Source organism: Babylonia areolata, chromosome 18 (genome assembly GCF_041734735.1).
Source record: "Babylonia areolata isolate BAREFJ2019XMU chromosome 18, ASM4173473v1, whole genome shotgun sequence".
In the NCBI taxonomy this organism is placed as follows: Eukaryota; Metazoa; Mollusca; class Gastropoda; order Neogastropoda; family Buccinidae; genus Babylonia; species Babylonia areolata.
In genome coordinates, this window is record NC_134893.1 from 14,024,731 (window position 1) to 14,045,345 (window position 20,615).

General features: G+C 43.0%; 1 protein-coding gene across 1 annotated transcript in view; it reads left to right on the forward strand.

Moving 5' to 3' along the window:
- Positions 1 to 1,495: 1,495 nt before the first annotated feature.
- The window catches only part of LOC143291987 (xylosyltransferase 1-like), a 52,358-nt gene continuing 33,238 nt past the window's right edge, over positions 1,496 to 20,615 (forward strand). Inside the window, exon 1 of the mRNA XM_076602140.1 lies at positions 1,496 to 1,514. Within this exon, the coding sequence (XP_076458255.1) occupies positions 1,496 to 1,514 (19 nt within the window). The remainder of the gene's footprint in view (positions 1,515 to 20,615) is intronic.

The window sequence follows — 20,615 nt, forward strand, 5'->3', positions numbered from 1 at the left end:
CGCATGGGTTGCCCCAGGTAGACATCTAAACATTTTATGTCTGTTATGTATACATGTTGAATGGCTGTGATTTTCGTGTATTGTTTATGTGTTTTACACCATAAACGAATTTCTCTTCCTGAGATAATTAAGTGTTCTGTATTTTGTATTCTGTATTCTGTAATCCAGACCCAGATCAACAACCCACGCAATAAAATAGAACTTAACCTCCTGACAGCACGCTTCTCTCGCACACCAATGAGACACACTCACTGAGATGTATGTTAATACTTGGTGTTTCTGTCAGTGGACACACCATCCCAGTACTTTAGCCTTTACTTAAACACCTGCGACCCCCAACTCAAAGTCCTCCTCAGTCCTTCTCTCGCCCCCCCCCCCCACACACACCCTTACACAAACACTCCAGAAATCTGACGGGCAAATGGCTACTAGAAGAAACTAGTGCTGGAGGGTCCCGTGTGAATTTTGGGCGGTAATGTGTAATGTGGGTTTAGGGCCATGCGGCTTAACGAACAACGATAAACAATTGTCGGTGGACGGTGGATATCCTGTGACTCTTCCGTCTCCAAAACTGCTGCCCTCTGATGATTCCAGTCTCACATTACTTGTATTCAGATGGGATGTTTATCACTACTGGCGGTCCGGCAAGGAGACTAAAAGATTGATAGCTGTGTCATTTCAGTGCCATGTCGCACTGCACTTAACGCCAGCGCGCCGTCCAACCATGTCCCGTGGGAGAGCAGCCCGAAATCAACACTCAGAAGCGCAGTGACTGAAGAGTGGTTGCTGTGGAAACACCCCTTGAGTGGGATACAAGAGGTAGTTCTGATCTCTTGTGGACTCGCCCACAGAGGAAAAGTCGACTCTGGTAACAAGTTCCACACTCTTCACTTCTAGCAGAACACTGATGATTTACACGACCGAAGAAGCGATCCTCCAATAGAGAAGAGGCTTCTACACTCCATTCATACTGGAATTCACTCTACGTTTTTGACATATGACCAAAATAGAAAAAGGATATATGTATCTTCTATGTATAGGCTGGGGTTATGACAAACCGATTTGTAACATGTGCCCGCGCACAGAAAAATATTTGTCCAATGGCTTCTCTGATAACCAAAAATTTGACACACCCATGGCTGTTGCCTTTTCACAGCCTCGTGTTTTCATGTGATGGAACTGCGAGCTTGGAAGATTGCGCATCTGTCCGCCACAAAGCCAGCAGTCCTGCTACTGGAATCACAGACGCTGTGACCAGGAATCCACTGACAGTAAAAATCTGCAACACGCACTTTTTGTGTTCTCGATAACTGCCATTTTGCAATAGTTTCGAAGCGAAAAACCCACATGTTCCTAGTCCTGATATAGATCTGTTTGCTCGGCTGAATAAACAGCACACAAATCAAAACGACAGTAGTTTGTACGCATAATACCTTTCAAAGAATTCCACACGTTTTTTCACATTGCTTCCCAGCCCTTCCTCTCTTTTGCTATAATGGCCATGGCCAACCACCGTGAGTTTCGGAATCCAGAACCCAAACACAGGTTAAACAACAATTAAAGTCTTATCCATAGATTACCTTCAAACAGATTAACACCAGCTTGATTCACACACTCCGACTTCTTGCTGCTATATACCGACAGACAAGTAGGTAGATAGCTAGCTTGATAATAAGTGCGGGTCCTGATGTCTTCGTTGTGAAAACGTAAAATGAAAGAAGCATCAAATATTGATGTGGATTTCAAATATAACCTTGGCTTACTTTATTAAAAAAAAAAAAAAAAAAAAAAAAATCCTGACTGTCGTTGGGGCAGAGGAGTGGGGAAGAAGTGGGAGATGGGAACGCGAGTTTAAAATTCAACACATGCTCATGGAAACTGTTTTGTCTCTGCAGTGTGCTGTTTAGCACACACTGCAAACAACTGCTTTTGCCCCATGAGTGCTCTTCGAGTCTGCCACTTGTCAGCAGAATCGGAGCATTCTTATTTAAGAAAACAACAATTCCCTATCATTCAGCAAGGACCTCTTTATAAAGAATGTATATCTCAAAAACTAACAAAAGAAAAATCATCCGGAGGAAAAACAACAGCAGAATTTTTTAAGGAAAAAAAAAAGAAAGAAAAAAAGTTATAAAATCTATAAGCGACCCTCTCCCCCCCACCAAAAACAACAACAAAAAAACACCACAAAAGAAATATACAAACAAATACGAACCCAAAACAATAACACACAACAACAACAGCAACAACACACAACAACAACAACAACAACAAACCCCTCAGCAACAACAAACAAACAGACAAACAGGTACAGACTGTGGATGTCAGTAACCAGGAACAAGCGAAAACAATCCACAGGAGGTCGATAGGTATTCTTCACTTTCAAAAGAATAAAACTATCTAAAATAATACTGAAATTCGCACTGCACAGCTCAATGGCTCACTGGACGATGCAGGACATGCAATAATAATTATAGCCAGAAATACATTCTGGTCATCATCTCTTCCTTTTCCATAAGAACAGGGAAGCAGCGCCCAAAGTAAAAGTCTCAGTTTTACCTTTTGTGCTTTGTGAACCTCGAATATAATGATCAGTGTTGGCCTTGTTGATGAAACTGAAGGACGTGTGTTGGTCTTGCAGATGTATAAAAACAGCCGTGCATACAATGGGTCAGCTGCCTGCTTACATACACACACCACACGACTGGTGGACACACACTTCTTGCCCCGATCTACAGTTGTTTTATTATGCATGCTGTGACAGGAGTTTTACATAATTTTATAGGACTGGGGCGGGAAAGGGGTTTGGGGGTACTGGTAGTAGGAAGGGGCGGGCAGGGGGTGGGGGGTGGAGGGGTGGCAGAGTATAGTAAGTTTGGGTCCGGGAAGCGAGAAATCTCCACAGTAAACGACGTGGTCAAACGAAAGCAGCTGTGCTGCATGCTTAGCTGATTAAGTACACGAAGTGGACTTTTTATTAGTTTTGTAACAAGCACACCTTGACCGACTGGCTGGACACAGCTATTTTCCGGGGTACCTGCCGTGGGAAACTGGCTTTATGTAACCGACACCTGTAACGGGAGAGAGAGAGAAACTTGAAACTTGAAAACTGGTTATTGTCATTGCCTACAAAAAGGTCTTTTGACAAGGGGGTTCGGGGGTCAACATTTGTTTCAATGCCAACTGATCATATTTCCCATAATGATCAAATAAATCATCAACACTGAAGATAAATAAAGATTAACAGCACACTTACAACACAATATGCGAAGAAATGAAACAAACAATCAAACAAGAAACAATAAAAACATACATGAAATACTTCGTATTTTGACCATCCATTCGCACATTATTTCTTGCAGTCTGTACTTTCCTTTAAGAAGAATTCAGCATCAACATCAACCATAGTTAAGTACCTTCAAATTCATTGTTTTAATTATTGTTAAGAAAACCTTGTCTAATTTTTTGTGCCTCTGCGATAAACTTAGCAACTGATCTAATTACAATATCATCTTCAGACGATAAAACAGAAACAACATCGTCCATTCTAGCTACATTTGAATTAAAAACTTTACATTTTTTCTTGCACAACCTCATAAGCTTTACACTGAAAGAGAAAATGTTTTTCATCATCAATTTGGAATCCACATGCAGGGCAAGTTAGTTCTGTGGAAGTCCCAAGTACAAACCATTTCTTATTTGCGTTAAAACCAAGTGTCCTTAATCTAAACCTTGCATAACTAATTCTGTGCCATTTATCTGTAATAACATTTAGAAATTTTTCAGGCTGAAATACATTCTTAAATGAGAAAAACCAACTATAGCTTTCTTTGCTTTACATATCCGAACGCCAGTTTTGTTTAAAAGAACAATTGAGTGTCTTTAAATTCTGAGATAAACTGCTGTTCATTTCCTACTCCCTATGACAACTACACAATTCCAAAACCTTGTTCTGATAAAAACTTCTTTACTCTATAAGCCCAGTTTTCTTTCCCCAACTCTAATTGTACATACATCATGTCATATGCCTGCCTGCAAAGACGTGTTTGTAGAAGCTTCAACAGTTTCAACCAGTACTTAATGCACCTTACATACGGTTTTACATACAAAGGATATCTTCCCGTTTCTCCTTATAAAACTGTGTTGGATGAATGTATTGGCACATTATGAAAACGTTTAATAGCATAAGTATGTACTTTCTTAATATGCAAATTCACATTTAGTCCCCAAATTTCAGATGCATATGTAACTGAAGGTTCTATCTGTGTGCCAAATAGTTTCCTCACCCCACCCCGACCACCCGTTTCTCCTCACCCCACCCCAACCACCCGTTTCTCCTCACCGCACCGCACCTCACCGCACCCACCCCACCCCGACCACCCGTTTCTCCTCACCCCACCCCAACCACCCGTTTCTCCTCACCGCACCCACCCCACCCCGACCACCCGTTTCTCCTCACCCCACCCCAACCACCCGTTTCTCCTCACCGCACCGCACCTTACCGCACCCCACCCCAACCACCCATCACTCCTCAACCCACCCCACCCCGACCACCCGTTTCTCCTCACCCCAACCCACCCACCTGTTTCTCCTTTCCCATCTCAACCACCCGTTTTTCACAACCACCTGTTACTCCTCTCCCCACCCGAACCACCCGTTTCTCACCTCCACACCCTAACCACCCGTTGCTCCTCACCCAACCCCACCCCAACCACCCATTTCTCCTCACCCCACCACACCCCAACCACCCATTTCTCCTCACCCCACCCCACCCCAACCACCCATTTCTCCTCTCCCCACCCCACCCCAACCACCCATTTCTCCTCTCCCCACCACACCCCAACCACCCATTTCTCCTCTCCCCACCACACCCCAACCACCCATTTCTCCTCACCCCACCACACCCCAACCACCCATTTCTCCTCTCCCCACCCCACCCCAACCACCCATTTCTCCTCACCCAACCCCACCCCAACCACCCATTGCTCCTCACCCAACCCCACCCCAACCACCCATTGCTCCTCACCCAACCCCACCCCAACCACCCATTTCTCCTCACCCCACCCCAACCACCCATTTCTCCTCACCCCACCCCACCCCAACCACCCATTTCTCCTCACCCCACCCCACCCCACCCACCCATTTCTCCTCTCCCCACCCACCCCCACCCCACCCACCCGTTTCTCCTCTCCCCACCCGAACCACCCGTTTCTTACCTCCACACCCCAACCACCCATTGCTCCTCACCCAACCCCACCCCCACCACCCATTGCTCCTCACCCCACCACACCCCAACCACCCATTTCTCCTCACCCCACCCCAACCACCCATTTCTCCTCTCCCCACCCACCCCCACCCCACCCACCGGTTTCTCCTCTCCCCACCCCACCCCAACCACCCGTTTCTCCCTTCCCCACTCCGACCACCTGTTTCTCCCCACCCCACCCCGACCACCCGTTTTTCCCCTCCCCACCCCAACCACCCGTTTCTCCTCTCCCCACCCTAACCACCCGTTTTTCCCCTCCCCACCCCACCTGTTTATCCCCACCCCACCCCAACCACCCGTTTCTCCTCTCCCCACCCTAACCACCCGTTTTTGCCCTCCCCACCCAACCCACCTGTTTCTCCCCACCCCACCCCATCCACCTGTTTCTCCTCTACCCATCCCACCCTAACCACGCATTTCTCCCTTCCCCACCCCGACCACTCGTTTCTCCTCTCCTCACCCCACCCCGACCACCCGTTTCCGTGTACCTACTATATCGTCTCTTACTCTTGCTAAAGCTTGACAGGAACACAACAGCAACAGCAGCAGGTGGCATATTTTGCACAAAAATTCACAGGTATCCAAGTGTGGGCAAAGGCTTTTCAAGCAAGACTACCTCAGGGACAACTACCCCACAACACCCCCCCCCCGACCCCCTGAACGTGTGTGTGTGTGTGTGTGTGTGTGTGTGTGTGTGTGTGTGTGTGTGTGTGTGTGTGTGTGTGTGTGTTGTGTTGTGTGTGATGTGTGTGTGTGTTTTGAGTGTATGTGTGTGTGTGTGTGTGTGTGTGTGTGCGTGTGTGTGTGGGTGTGTGGAGTGGGGAGAAGGGAGTGTGCACATGCGTGCGTGCGCGTGTACCCTAAGTTCGAGTCCGAACTGACTCGCTCCCTTCTCGAACTGCTCTCCACCCCATCCACCCGTTTCTCCACTCCCCACCCCAACCATCCTTTTCTCCTCACCCCACCCCAACCACCCGTTTCTCCACTCCACACCCCAACCACCTTTTCTCCTCACCCCACCCCAACCACCCATTTATCCTCTGCCCACCCCAACCACCCGTTTTTCCCCTCCCAACCCCACCCACCTGTTTCTCCCTTCCCCACCCCAACCACCCGTTTCTCCCCACCCCATCCCACCCACCTGTTTCTCCTCTCCTCACCCCACCCCGACCACCCGTTCCTCCCCTCCCTACCTCAACCACCCGTTTCTCACAACCACCCGTTTCTCCTCTCCCCATCCCAGCCAGTCTCTCTTCGCGCGCGCGCGCGGGTGTGTGTGTGTGTGTGTGTGTGTGTGTGTGTGTGTGTGTGTGTGTGTGTGTGTGTGTGTGTGTGTGTGTTTCATTCCATGATAATTTGTTGTCCAGAATTACCCCAAGGTACTTGTAAATATTAACCTGTTCAACAGCCTCTCCCTTGATGACTATTTCATTAGTTCTGGGTTTCTTCTTCCAGAAATCAATGACAAGTTCTTTAGTTTTGTTGACATTTAACTCTAAGTAGTTAGTATCGCACCAAGTGGTAAAACTGTCGATTTCCTGTCAGTACTCTGTCTCGCTGTCATCAGTTAAAAGTCCTGTCATGGCTGAATCGTCAGCGAACTTGACGAGTGGACAGGATTCTGCGCCACTTCTACAGCCAGCTGTGTACAAAGTAAAAAGGAAAGGTGACAGCACTGTACCCTGGGGTGCACCAGTGATATATTAGTGATATTGGACGATTTTGTTTTTATTCTAAAGGAAAGAGGAGAAGTCAGGAAAACGGAAAAGGTAGAAAACTACTCAGAAATGCATAACTAACACGTGACTGACTTTAATAGTAACAATTCAATAATGATGATATCAACTAAAACCATGAACACGATTCTGAAGGACATTAAAAGAATGTAGAAATAGGATACGAACTAATGCCTTCGAAAGTTCGACCATAAGAACCTCGTGAGAAATGACTTTCCAAAAATCATCTACAGAATTATTATTATCTGTGATCTGCTTGGGCAAGTAGGCGCGTAACTGCTGACAGCAAACAAACGATGATGTAAGCCGAACTGCTTACCACTGTCGCATGTAACATTTTTACTATATTTTGTCTTTAGCACGTCCAGTTTGATACGGAAGAAAGTACAGGTTAGTAATCTTGTATAGCAAGCTGATAGATTCGGTATCTTTTCTTTAAAAGTGCTTGGGGGATAATGTCCTTTCTGTTTCAAGAATTTTTCTTTCCATTGATTATGAAATCGATCCGATACTCTTTTTTTTTTTTTAACAGAGTGTATGCCTCTATCATGGAAAGATGGACATGTATGGTGGGGTAAATAAACAAAACGATCATTCACGTACAATGTTACATGTCTGTCTGAGTGTGTATGTGCGCGTGCTTGAAATCTGATTGAATGACACAGGAAACGAATGATGAGCGCTACAATGGCAGCCATCAGTCAACTCTACCCAGGTAGCCAGCCTATTGTGCAAAGCCCCCGTGTTTGAAAAGCGATCAAAGCTTGGTCTCCGACCGAGGTTGGGCACTACATTAGTATCCATATCATTGATCATTCATTCATCATTAACGTCTTTGACGCAAAATGAACTCAATGGTTGTGTTTTTTTTTCCTTTCTTTTTTTCCTGCTTGTGCTATTACTCTGTTATTGTATGATTTTGCCTTTTTCGTTCCTATATGACTTTCTTCCGCTCTTTAGTATTAGTATTATTTTTATATATGAATTAAAAATTTCTTCTTTTTATTTTCCACAGCTTCCTCACAAGCGTCGTTCCACCAAACATTACCAGAAAGCTTCGCCAATTCAATGTTTAAAAAAAAAAAATTCATTTAAGGATTGATAAATCTGCTGCCGACAAAACTGCTTCTTTGAAAGTAACAAACTGGGAGTTAGCATTTTCATTCATTACGTGTTCAAAGCCTCGAGAAGCGAGAACAAAATTTAATTAGAATTTTTCGCGGTCTGCATGCCTGTAATCACATTTTGGGATTTTGTCTTGCACAGCATTACTACCCTAAGTATTTCCTTTCGATGTATTCATAATAATCGCAGGGTGACCACTACCTAATGTATCATTATACGTTTCCCATGAACAGGATGACACAAACTCTGGGGATATCAATGTCAAGTCTACAGCAGTTGCTGCATGTTTCGAGATGTCTGGTATCCATCAGTTAGAAGATTAAACGCACTATCAACTATATTTTCGACAAAAAATATTTTTGATGATTACTGGTATTGTAGTCATTTTCCCAGAAGGGTGAAGGGGCATTGAAATCACCCGCTATCAGCCAATTTCCACTGCGTGTGTGCGTGCGTGTGTGTTCGGGTGCATAGATTGATATAATTATATACATAAATATAAATGCTGGATTTGTTCGTTTCCATAACCCACCAAACGCTGACATGGATTACAGGATCTTTAACGTGCGTATTTGATCTTCTGCGTGCGTATATACACACGAAGGTTATTCATGCACAAGCAGGTCTGCACATATGTTGACCTGGGAGATCGGAAAAATCTCCACCCTTTACCCACCTGGCGCCGTCACCGAGATTCGAACCTTGGACCCTCAGATCGAAAGTCCAAAGCTGTTACCATTCGGCTATTGCGCCCGTGTGTGTGTGTGTGTGTGTGTGTGTGTGTGTGTGTGTGATAGTATATTGTCCGACAACGTCAAGGAATGGACCAAAATGACGATGCCCAGATCTCCTCACGACAGCTGCCAACAGAACGGCGTGGCGAGGTATGACATCTCCCCCATGTCCCCCCAACGACCCCAGCGGTCAAGGGAATGAGTGAGTGAGAGATATTAATATTATCTATTCATATCATTTTGACAATGTTTTTAAAGAACAATATCAAGATAATGCAATGGAACTGCAGATCATTGTCCACAAACATTGACTATTTACGACAAGACCGTGCATCAAACGAGTTTCATGTTCTTCTGCTTCAGTCTTTAAATGTCAAAAAGAATAACCTACCTAAACTGAAGCAGTTCTATTACCCACCAGTCGCTGATCAAGAACGACCTGACGCAAAGATCAACACTGCTATTTATATCCGTATCGGACTACAATATTGTATCAGTCACCCGTTCCCAAAAATGTAGAAAATATTTCGTCATGTGCCACCACTATTAAGTTTTCTGATTCAATTATTGTCAATTGTGTATCGGTCTACCTACCAAAAGGAGCAGACAATGATAACACTGACTGGTTGAAAACCGTCAAAGATCAAAGTGAAAAGTGGATAATTGGTGGTGATTTTAATGCTCACTCTCCTTTTTGGGAAAACGATTCTACTGTCGTGACCAGTAATAGGCTTGTAGAAAATATAGTGGATTCATCACTAAGATTACTTAACGATGGCTCATGTACTAGAATTCCTGACGTGCCCACTCATCGACCAACAGCTATAGATTTAAAATTGACTTCACCCAACTTATTATGCTCATGGAAAACTCGTGACGACACATTAGGAAGTGACCATGTTCCAATATCCATCACGATTAACGAAAAAATTCAATTAGAAAATACTATTCAGGATGCAATCCCAAAGTACAACTACAAAAAAGCAGATTGAGCCACTTTCGCAAATATTCTAAATGATCTAGATCTAACAGTATCTACCGAAGATAATATTGACAATATATACTACAAATTTTGCAACAATATTCTAAATGCTGCCAATGAATCTATTCCTAAAATGAATACATGCAGTGTTAAAAACCGTAATCACTTAGGCAATGTATGGTGGACTACAGACTGTGACGGAGCAGTCAATAAGAAAAAGCATACATTTAGAATATATAGAAGAAAAGCATCGACTCAGAACCACAAGGCTATGAACCACGCCAAATTAAAAAGTAATAGAGTAATAGAACAAGCCAAGAAAACATAACGGACAACATTTTGTAACACCGAAGTCTCAGACTATAAAGATACTAAAAAAGTGTGGGATCAATTAAATATCATGAAGAATGGGATAAAACTTCCAGAATATCCTGTCACTTTAGGGAACAACAAATTCCCTTCGACATCAGAAAAAAGCTGAAGCATTTGTCAACTTGTTTTCTAAAGTAAACAGACTAGATGGAGTACCACAGGTACAGAAAGCACTCAGAGAAAAAGAAGAAAAATCTGAAATTTATAACGATCCTGCTCCTGATAATCAACATTACGTTAATGCTCCTCTAACACACCAAGAAATGAAAGATGCAGTCTATTCCATTTCAAATAAGAAAACATCGGTAGGAATTGATGCAATTTGTAATGAAATGATTAAACATCTACCAGATAAATGGATGAACATTCTTCTTAATATATTCAAACGATGTTGGGACACTGATGTTCTCCCTAAAATATGGAAGGAATCAATAATAGTTCCAATCCACAAACAAGGCAAACCAAAAACACACATTGGCAGTTACAGACCTGTAGCACTCACCTCTCATGTTTGTAAGTTGCTAGAAAAAATAATATTAAACAGACTCGTATATTACTGTGAAAAGAATAATGTCATCCCTGTAAATGAAGCTGGTTTTAAAAAAGATCCACAACTGATCATTTAGTGAAATTAACCACTCAGGTTAAGCACCAATTTGCGAGACGAAAATGTTTGCTTGCAACTTTTTTCGACATTACTAAAGCCTATGACCAAGTGTGGCATTCATGTCTAAAGTTAAAACTGAAGACGATTGGATTATCGGGACATATGTATAACTTTATAAAAGACTTCTTAGAAAACAGAAAAATTCAGGCTAAAATAGGGAATACGTATTCATCTACACGAACATTGCAGACAGGTATTCGTCAGGGCTCTGTAACTGCTCCACTATTGTTCAACATTCTAATGAATGATCTACCAAAAAAACTAACAAAGAATGTTGTAATGGTTCAATACGCTGACGACATATGCATGTGGATGAAAGTTACAATCAAAAAGAATACGCCTGCCCGATATATGAATTGCACAAAAAAGCTGTATCAAAATGAATTAAACACAGTAGCAAATTATATGAGCGAGAATGGTCTGCAAATATCAACTGAAAAAACACACTTCATGCATTTTAATAATGGATCAAGTCCAGTAACATTGCCTTCCTTTAAGATTTACGATAACACCCTGGAATATAAAAAAAAGTAGTTAAATTCCTTGGAGTACACCTTACATCAAAATTAACTTGGAATCATCATATCGATTACATTTTAACAAAGGCCAGGAAAACATTAAACTTCTTGAAAATAGTATGCAAACAACCACGGAGCCAGGACACACTCATTCTACTACACCTTTGCACATCACTTGTTCGGTCAAAACTTACATATGCACAAGAAGTATACTTCAGTGCACCGAAATATTTATTGAAAAAAATTCAAAGCATAGACTGCAGAGCAAATAAACTGGCACTTGGCTCACCAGTCCACGCTTCCAGTAAGAAAACGTACAGTGCAGCGGGAGTATTACCATTAGAGGATCAAAGGGAACTTGCGTGTAGTAAATTTGTCTTGAGAAGTTTAAAGGACGAAAATGATTTGGAATCGGAAATAAACCTCAAATCCGACCGCGATTTTCCAAAGAGAGCTAGATCTATATCCTCTCATACCACACTGGGAACATACACGTCAAGTATTTTAACAAATTCCGGCGTGAATAAACCCCCACATTTTGCTAAAAGGTCTGTAGTATCACCTACACCTGTATGGGAACTTAAAAGAGCGCAATTTGATATCGATCACACTGATCTGACCAAAGATGACAACATAAATTTACTTACATCGCATGTATGAATCCATTTGGAAGAGAAATACCTTAATCATCTAAAGATTTTTGCAGACGGCTCTGTTGTAAATGATAGAGCTGGTGCTGCTTTCGTTATTCCAGACCTTAACTTTCAAAACTCTTTTCAACTGGGAGAGAATAAGTCCATCTTCACAGCTGAACTCATAGCAATTCTAATGGCGTTAAATTGCATGATATCCTTTCCGAAAACTATATTTCAGATTCTATTTTGTGTTGATTCTAAATAAGTTCTTCACGCTATTGAACTTATAAAAGAAACGGTTAGGTATGAACTCATTATTGAAATTAACCATTTGATTCACGAACTCTTATTAAGAGGCTCTCACATAACCTTTTGCTGGATTCCTTCTCATTGCGGTTTTTACTATAATGAAAAAGTTGACATTTTGGCTAAAAAAGGAGCTAGAAGCTCTACGAAGAGTTAGATTTAAATATTTCGCTTTCACTACAGGAATGTTACACCATGGTAGAAAAAGTCCAATGGTCAAAATTTCAGTTTGAAGAAAAACACATCGGTAACTCGGAGTTACATAAGAACATACAGAAAATGTATGGTTTCATGGGAAAACATTACCATAATGATTTTCATAAGAGGCAAATCATTTCTCTAATCTGCAGATGGAAAATGAATTGTTTTAGGACAAAATATGTCAGTAATGTTTCTTGCATCTGTGGTGCTCACGTAACAGCCGATCATATACCAACTTGCGATATGTTAAAGTCTCAAATCCCTGAACTGAAATCATCTTCAGTGTTGACGATCTTCAGCAGTCCATTGCTAATGTATGACTTTTTCAACTCCTTGTTAAACAGTCCAGTTGGTTCGCTGTTATAGTTGTTAGTTTTTCATTAGAAATATGTTATATTGTTATGATTTTTTGTTTATTTTTTAAACAAACCTTAAATCAATAATTTTCACACACACACACACACACACACACACACACACACACACACTTTCACTTACTCGTATGGTACACAGTAATTCCCTCTCCCCCCCCATCCCCCTCCTCCCACCCGATTTTTTCCTTCCCTCGTCTAATATCACTTACAGTGAAAAGAAGACGTTAAACTAAAGAACGAACACACACACATATATATATATGGCCAAGAAAGGGGAAACACACACACACACACACACGCACGCGCACAAAGTCCACGTCACATCTGAACTGGTCGGAATTAGATCCACCAATTGAAATAATGGATCTAACCTCGACCGATTTTGTCAGTCAATGCCTGGACAAAAATAGCCTTGAAACCAGCTGAAATATAACGTAATCACTTCCCAGACTCACGCTCTATTCACTGGTATGTGAGACAAAGCTAGTGAATCAACTGTTTCTTATATGGAAATACGATACTTGCCAACCCAGTGCGTTGACGTCACTGCGATTTGGCGCCAAAACTGTCGACAAGTAAGTCGCACACACATGGGGCGCTTTTCGCGCCACTATACGTCACCATCGGCTTTCCGTGATGTTATCATTAGTCAAAATGATCGGTTTATTCCGTTGACGAACTGAACAAGAATTTCCCGAGCTACTGCCGTGAATTGATCGGCATTGCTTGTCATGGGAAGAAGGTAACTGTGTAAAGCGGTCGGGTTTAGATCCATGAAAAATCGGTCGGAATTAGATCACCTTACCCTATTGCTTACCCTTGGGCAACTAGTTTGCCTTTCCTCAGGCAGATTAGGTTCACATTTACCCGCAGGCACGATGGTCTCATGAATTCGATTTGGCTCCTTATCGAACTTTCTGCCATCAACGAAGAGATGGTCATGAACCATACGGACATGTTTTCCATCATTTCTGTCGTGCTTTAAATTAAAGTTTAAGTAGTTGTATGGGGTAAAATTGCGGCGATGTCATGGACTCTGAGAAAAGTCTTCCCCAACAAAGACGTAACTCCCCTTTAGTTTTTTTTCTTAGCTTTCAAATTGTTTACCTTTTGCACAACGGGCAATGATTAATAGAGAGTCTGATTTTGAGTCTAATCATGCACTCAGTCAAATTCAACATTGTCTGCCAGCTCAAGGTTATCAGCTATCAAGTTCTGAATCAGACCCTCACATTCCTCACTCGTCTCGCCCTCTCCTTTACCAATGCCATAGAAGATCAAGTTATTCCTTCTTGACATGTTTCCCAGATCATCACACTTTTTTTTCCTATATCGTTCACTTTGGTGTTCAAACGATTCTTTTGGCGAAAAAATGTCATTTTCACGATGAAGTTCTCTCACGTTGATCTTTGACAACACTGACAAGTTGATATAAAGTTCCGTGAATTTGACGAAGCTGACCCACGTCCTTATTATCACCTAATATTTTCTTCACAGAGGTGTTCATGCTGGTTAAGTCCAGGGCTGGCTTGCATGAGGCCATCTTTGCAGCGCTAATTTTGCTCAGATTTAAGAACGTTCCTAAGCATATGGAATTTACCGTGGAGTCAGGAACATTCTTAGCGATAAGCAAACTTAGCGCTGCAAAGTTCGCTCAAGTAACCCACCCCTGGATACTTGCCATGACATTCGCCAGAGACGGAGGCGGCTCCTTTGAGGAGCGGGAGGGGTGAGAGGCAGACAACCGAGTGCTTCATACTGCCCGAAGACGCTGAGGAGCCAGCATCTGGGTGGGGGTCCAGGGTTCGCCTTCACGTCCCCAAAGCGGAGTAGCAAGTCCCCTCTCCATGGTGTAGGGGCAACCCGCCACCCCCACCCCCGACCCCAGAACAATAAGACAGGGGTAAAAAACCCCCACAAAAACAAAAAATTAAAAAAATCCACAACCCCCCCCCCCCCCCCCCCCCCCGAAACAACAACAACAACCAAAAACAAAAACAAACCCAACCCAACCCAACCCAACATGTTAAAAAAAAACCAACCCACCACCACCAACAACAAAAAACACCGACTGCCCTTTTGTGCACAGTTCTCAACCACATAAAATAGCACAAATTCACATAGAAAGGTGCCGAAAGACACTCCAGGTCCAACAGGGCAGATGGTACGGTGCGTTACAAACTATGTCGCCAAATATTGATACCAGACACAGATTATTCGCAATAAATAGCAGGGGGGGGGGGGGGGGGGGGGGGGGGAATTAGGGTGGTGTGACACAAGTCTTTTCCCTTTTTTCTTCCCCTTCACTCCCCTGTGCGTCCTTGTTATGGACACAGCACTACTCATTCCGTATTGAGGGAGGGGAGAATGGGGGATGTGGATATTGCCGGACACACAACCTGTTGCATTTGCAAGACGCCGTCCAGAGGCGCGCGCGCGCGCGCGCACACACACACACACACACACAGACAAACACACATTTTATGATACAAAGAAAACCGAAAAGTAATAAGAATGGAACAAACAGTCAACAAGTCCACTCACCTGAACGTGAAGCGGAGACGACGGCATTTTCCGCGCAACAAGCCCTTCACACGTTCCATCTGCATCTGTGATGGTGTCTTCATCAGTTTCTTTTTTTTCTTTTTGTTTCTTTGAATAATTATCTTTATGTGTGTATGTTAGACACATGTAATGTAGATCTGCATATGCCAGTGTGTGTGTGTGTGTGTGTGTGTGTGTGTGTGTGTGTGTGTGGTGTTCTTGGCTGCTTCTTAACCCACTTTTTAAATCTTATTTCTTTGTATCTTTAAGCAAACTTGCTACGCAAATCGTTTCATAGAAAGGCTGATAAACAGCATTGCAATGATTCTTTGATTAATGTTATTTTCTAACCCTTATGGTTCTAACAGTCTCTTGAAATCTGAACTCTAAATTATTTTCCAGTTTTCAGAAAAGGTATTTATATGAGGAAGAAACGTGATCGCTCCGAAAATTTGGAATATTTGACAGATTGATGTGTTTGTCATCTCTCTCTCTCTCTCTCTTTCTATATATATATATATATATATATATATATATATATATATTGCGATCAATATTGCAGCCCACCTTTTCAATAAGTAAGAGTTGAGACAGGATCAGACTGAACGGGCAGTGAACTAGCAGAGACCGACCGTCGTTCCTGTGCACACGCAGCAGAGACGACCAAGCAAGTTGCACCACTTAACAGTTCCTAGTTAAACACAGCATTTTATGACATACGTTTTTCGAAATACCACCCAAAATGAAAAGATCACAATATTAGTTCCTGAACAGAAGAGCTGATATGCAGATGTATCACTTTGATCAGACTCAGTGGCAGAGAATCAAGACATCCAGCCGGCGTACCACTGACCACGTCACAACGTTGAAAGCAGAGAGCAACCATGAGACGTCCGTTCCCTTAATTTTGTGAGCGGAATTAAGCATATTGACCACGCTGATGATTTTCGGTTCTGCCTGCATCATGGACAAAGCTCGCGGGGCACGAACTTAACACACACACACACAAATTCTGTCGTGCTTGCGGGAAGGTGGGAGGGTAGGTGGGGGGCAGGGCGGGCGGGGGGTTGGGGGGGTGAGAGGTGGGGTTGGGGGTGAGGGGGTGGCGTGTCATGGGGACGGCGGTCACGGAAAACCCCGGAATAAGCATGTTGCCTCAGTCGATCTATTGGAAGTTGGAATTTTTGGCGGACGAGTTAATTAAGCCAAGGCCGAGGAGTCTGAACCCAGACAAGGGCTGAAATTTTATCCAGCGATTTCGCAAGACTGCACTTCGTTCGCACAGGCTTCGTGACAGAAAAAACGGCGGGGTTTTATTTACCTATTTAGTTAGTTACTATCACCTGCAATCTAAGAGAAAGAATACAGTCGACCTCGCTTAAGCTGACTCACCGGGTAAGTCGACACATTTCTTTGGCCCCGGCCAGCCGCCTTCTTTATCACTGTAATTTTCCCTCGCTTAACTCGACAAGCTCGTCGACCAAATTTTTATGCGCCAGTAGTTTCCTCCCCGAATACCTAAATTGGAATTATCATGGCCTGCATGCAGCGGAGGTCAACAAACTAAAGAAATCAATACACGTTAACCAATAGAAAAATCCAATGACTAAACAATGTTAAACATTCACCGTGCGGATTAATAAAACGCATAGGCAGAAATAGCGAAATTTATCACATCCTTATTTCATTTCTAAAAAAACAAAAAAACAAAAAAAAAACAAAAAACAAAAAAACTACGCAACCAATCGGTAGTCTTACTGTCTAAAAAGGATTGTCTTTTCATAGTTTAGATAAGTCGATTTTCTGCAAGAAAGGATCGACTTATTCGAGGTGTGAATAAGTCAACCATCGCATAAGTCAACTATTTTTATTGGTCCTCAGGGGATCGACTTAGCTGGAGTCAATTGTATTTCGATGCAGAACGCACCTTCACTGAGAAGTTTATAACAATGATCAAGGTCCGGATGGGAAAAAAAAAAATCCGTTTCACTCGACAGGCGATTCTAGATGTAACAGACTCACTTAGAACAAGGGTCCCAGGCAGCATCAAGCCCATTTAGAAGCTGGGACCCACATGGGTTTGCCCAAGTTATTTGGGAACAGGGGATGCAACCCTTCCGTGCTGGGCTGTCCACCCGAATCCGACCCGGACCCACTTGGTTTTGCCCAAGTTACTTGGGGACAGGGGATGCAACCCTTCCTGGGTGGGCTACCCACCTGACTTGACCAGAGATAGGTGGCCACTTACGCAACACACTGGCCCTTGTCTTACTTGGTAAAGCCCATGTGAAGCCCAAGTGAAACCAGTGGTTTTAAGTTGGGTGAGGAGAGTTTCTTCATTTTCATATTGTGGGGTTTATCTAAACATTGTTTTCGATATTAGACACTTCAGGGTTATGTATGCATGGATATGAATGTGTCATTTCAATCACAAAATGATAATTAAAGTAATATTCTTGTTTTTCTTACATGTGCGTAGGCTTTTAAATTGTGCCTCTCACTTACTTGCGTGTGCTCTTTCTCTCTCTCTCACTCCCCCCCCCCCGCCCCGGCCACTCTCCCCCCTCCCCCACCTTACACACACACACACACACACACACACACACACACACACACACAGAGTTTCAGTTTCAGTTTCAGTAGCTTAAGGAGGCGCCACTGCGTTCGGACTAATCCATATACGCTACACCACATCTGCCAAGCAGATGCCTGACCAGCAGCGTAACCCAACGCGCTTAGTCAGGCCTTGAGGGAAAAAAAAGAAAGAAAAAAAAAGTAAATAAATAACAGATAAATACATAGAAAAAGAACTACTAATAATAATGATAATATGTATAAGGCGCAAAAACTTGATGAAGTCAACTATTATCGTAAACAACCACAAAAAACAAAACAAAACAAAAACAAAACAAACAAACAAACAAACAAAAGCACAACTAAATAAATAATATTAATAATTAAAATAAATAAATAAATAAATAAAAAGACAACAATGATGATAAATATGCAAATAAACACAGACACACATTCACACATACACACACATATGCATAACAGATATGCACCAAACATTCAGTTTCACAGATATAAAAGCACAGTCAAATACACATAAACGTACATGAGCCTCAACACACACACACACACATACACACGCACGCACACACACACACATTACCCTGCACCCCCTCTACTACCCCCCTCCTCCACACACTCATTTCTAGGCTACGTATCGCAGCTTCCACGGCACACACACACACACACACACACACACAGAGGCACACTTACTTGTACACGCACACACACATACGCCCATATCCCCCCCCCCCCCCACACACATATATACAAATATATATATATATATATATATATATATATATATATATATATATATATATATATATATGCATACCCGCACGTTCCAATATTCCGTTGCTCCCACAGTGTAGGCATGCATACACACACATACTTCATCCTTTACCCCCCCCCCCCCAACCACCTCCCCCCCTACATACGCACGTGCACAGAACTCTCCTGACACTTGTGTACACTTACACCCTCGCGCATGCACAAACGCACACAAACACACAGACCCATACATACACACAAATACACACATACACACACGCACAGAGGCCGCCACTGATTGGCCGCAAGACGGATAGGAAAAGATCTCTGATGCCAAGAACGTGGCGTCTAGTGTGTTGCTCAGTCTACTGTATTTGGAAAAGTCCACATAGACTCTGTTCCGTTTTGAAGAAATTTGCGCAATGTTGGTTTGGAAATGATGCTGATATTTGTTTGATTTGCAAAGCATCGTGCTCTACCTTTCATGCTAGACTTATGGCCACTCCCTCTCTCTGCCTTTATTTCTTTGAGGCGATCGATGGTGTGATGGCCTTGTGCCTGTTCTTTTTGATATTCTTTGACTTTTCTGAGGATTTCCGATTTTCCTAGATGTAGGCCGCTCGTTGTTGTTGCGTTACCAGCAAGTCTGTCAGCTCGCTCATTTCCCTTAACACCTGCATGTCCCAGGCAGTATGATCATGTAAGTTTTTTAATCTGAAATTTGCGCATTGGCTTATGCCACTCTGGGCTTCCCCTTCCAATTTCAGTTTTCTGTATGAGGTTCATTGAGTGGGTTAGAATCATGGCATGTTGGTTTCCGGGCGTATGGATGGACGATAGCCACTGGAGGGCATGTGTCACAGCTTCAACTTCCATTGTTAGGCTGGAGGTTGTGACTTTGTAGGCAGCATTCTCTTCCCTAATTGTTTTTCCATTGTTTCGCAGTGAATCCCCAACTGGATTAGTCTTTGGTGACTGAGCCATCTGTGTATATGATGATGTCCCCTTCTTTACTGTTTTCTTCTATGAGTAGCTTCACTTCCTCATCAGTTTTGCCCTCTGGCCATTCCCGACAATGTCTTCCTAGAGTGGGTGAAATGGCTGTGTTGAATAGATGGTTGACGTTTTCGGGTTTTTCCTCCCATTCTTTTGTTTCTTTCAGGTCTTGTAGTCGGCATACTAGCTGGATTGTGTCTTCTGCTTGCCCCATCCATGATCTTCCTCGTCCTAGACGGCTGCCTTTTGGTTCTTTGACTGCATCATGCAGTGGGTTTTGAGGGTTTTCTAATGCTTTGAAGTAGGTCTTAACCTGTTCTAACTTGTTTCTGGTCAGCACTGAAGGAAGGTAAGCAAGCAGGTATCACATGGTTTCTGTGGGCGTGTCTTTTGTTGTTCCAAGGATCAGCCTCATAGCTTCATTTTGAACTCTTTCTAATTTTAGGAGGTTGCTTTGAGACGGTGTTGTTAGCCCAAGTCCGTAGCCGATCACACTGAGGACGAGTGATTGGTATAGCAGGAAGAGGTGGCGTTGTTCAATACCTTTGGTTGCCATTGCTTTTAAGACTGAAAGGCCCTTTTTGCATTTGAGAACAGTATTTTCCGTATGTTGTCTGAAGGTCAGCATCCTGTCGAACTGTAGCGCAGGCATTCGGTTTTCTCGATCTGAATCCCGTCGAATGACACAGGTGGTGGTGATTTGCTCGCGGTTCTGTTGTTGAGGGTGCACAGCAACGTTTGGGCTTTCGCTGGATTGATGGAAGATCCTGAGTCTTTGCACCATTGAGCAATATTGTTTAGTTGTTTCTGGACG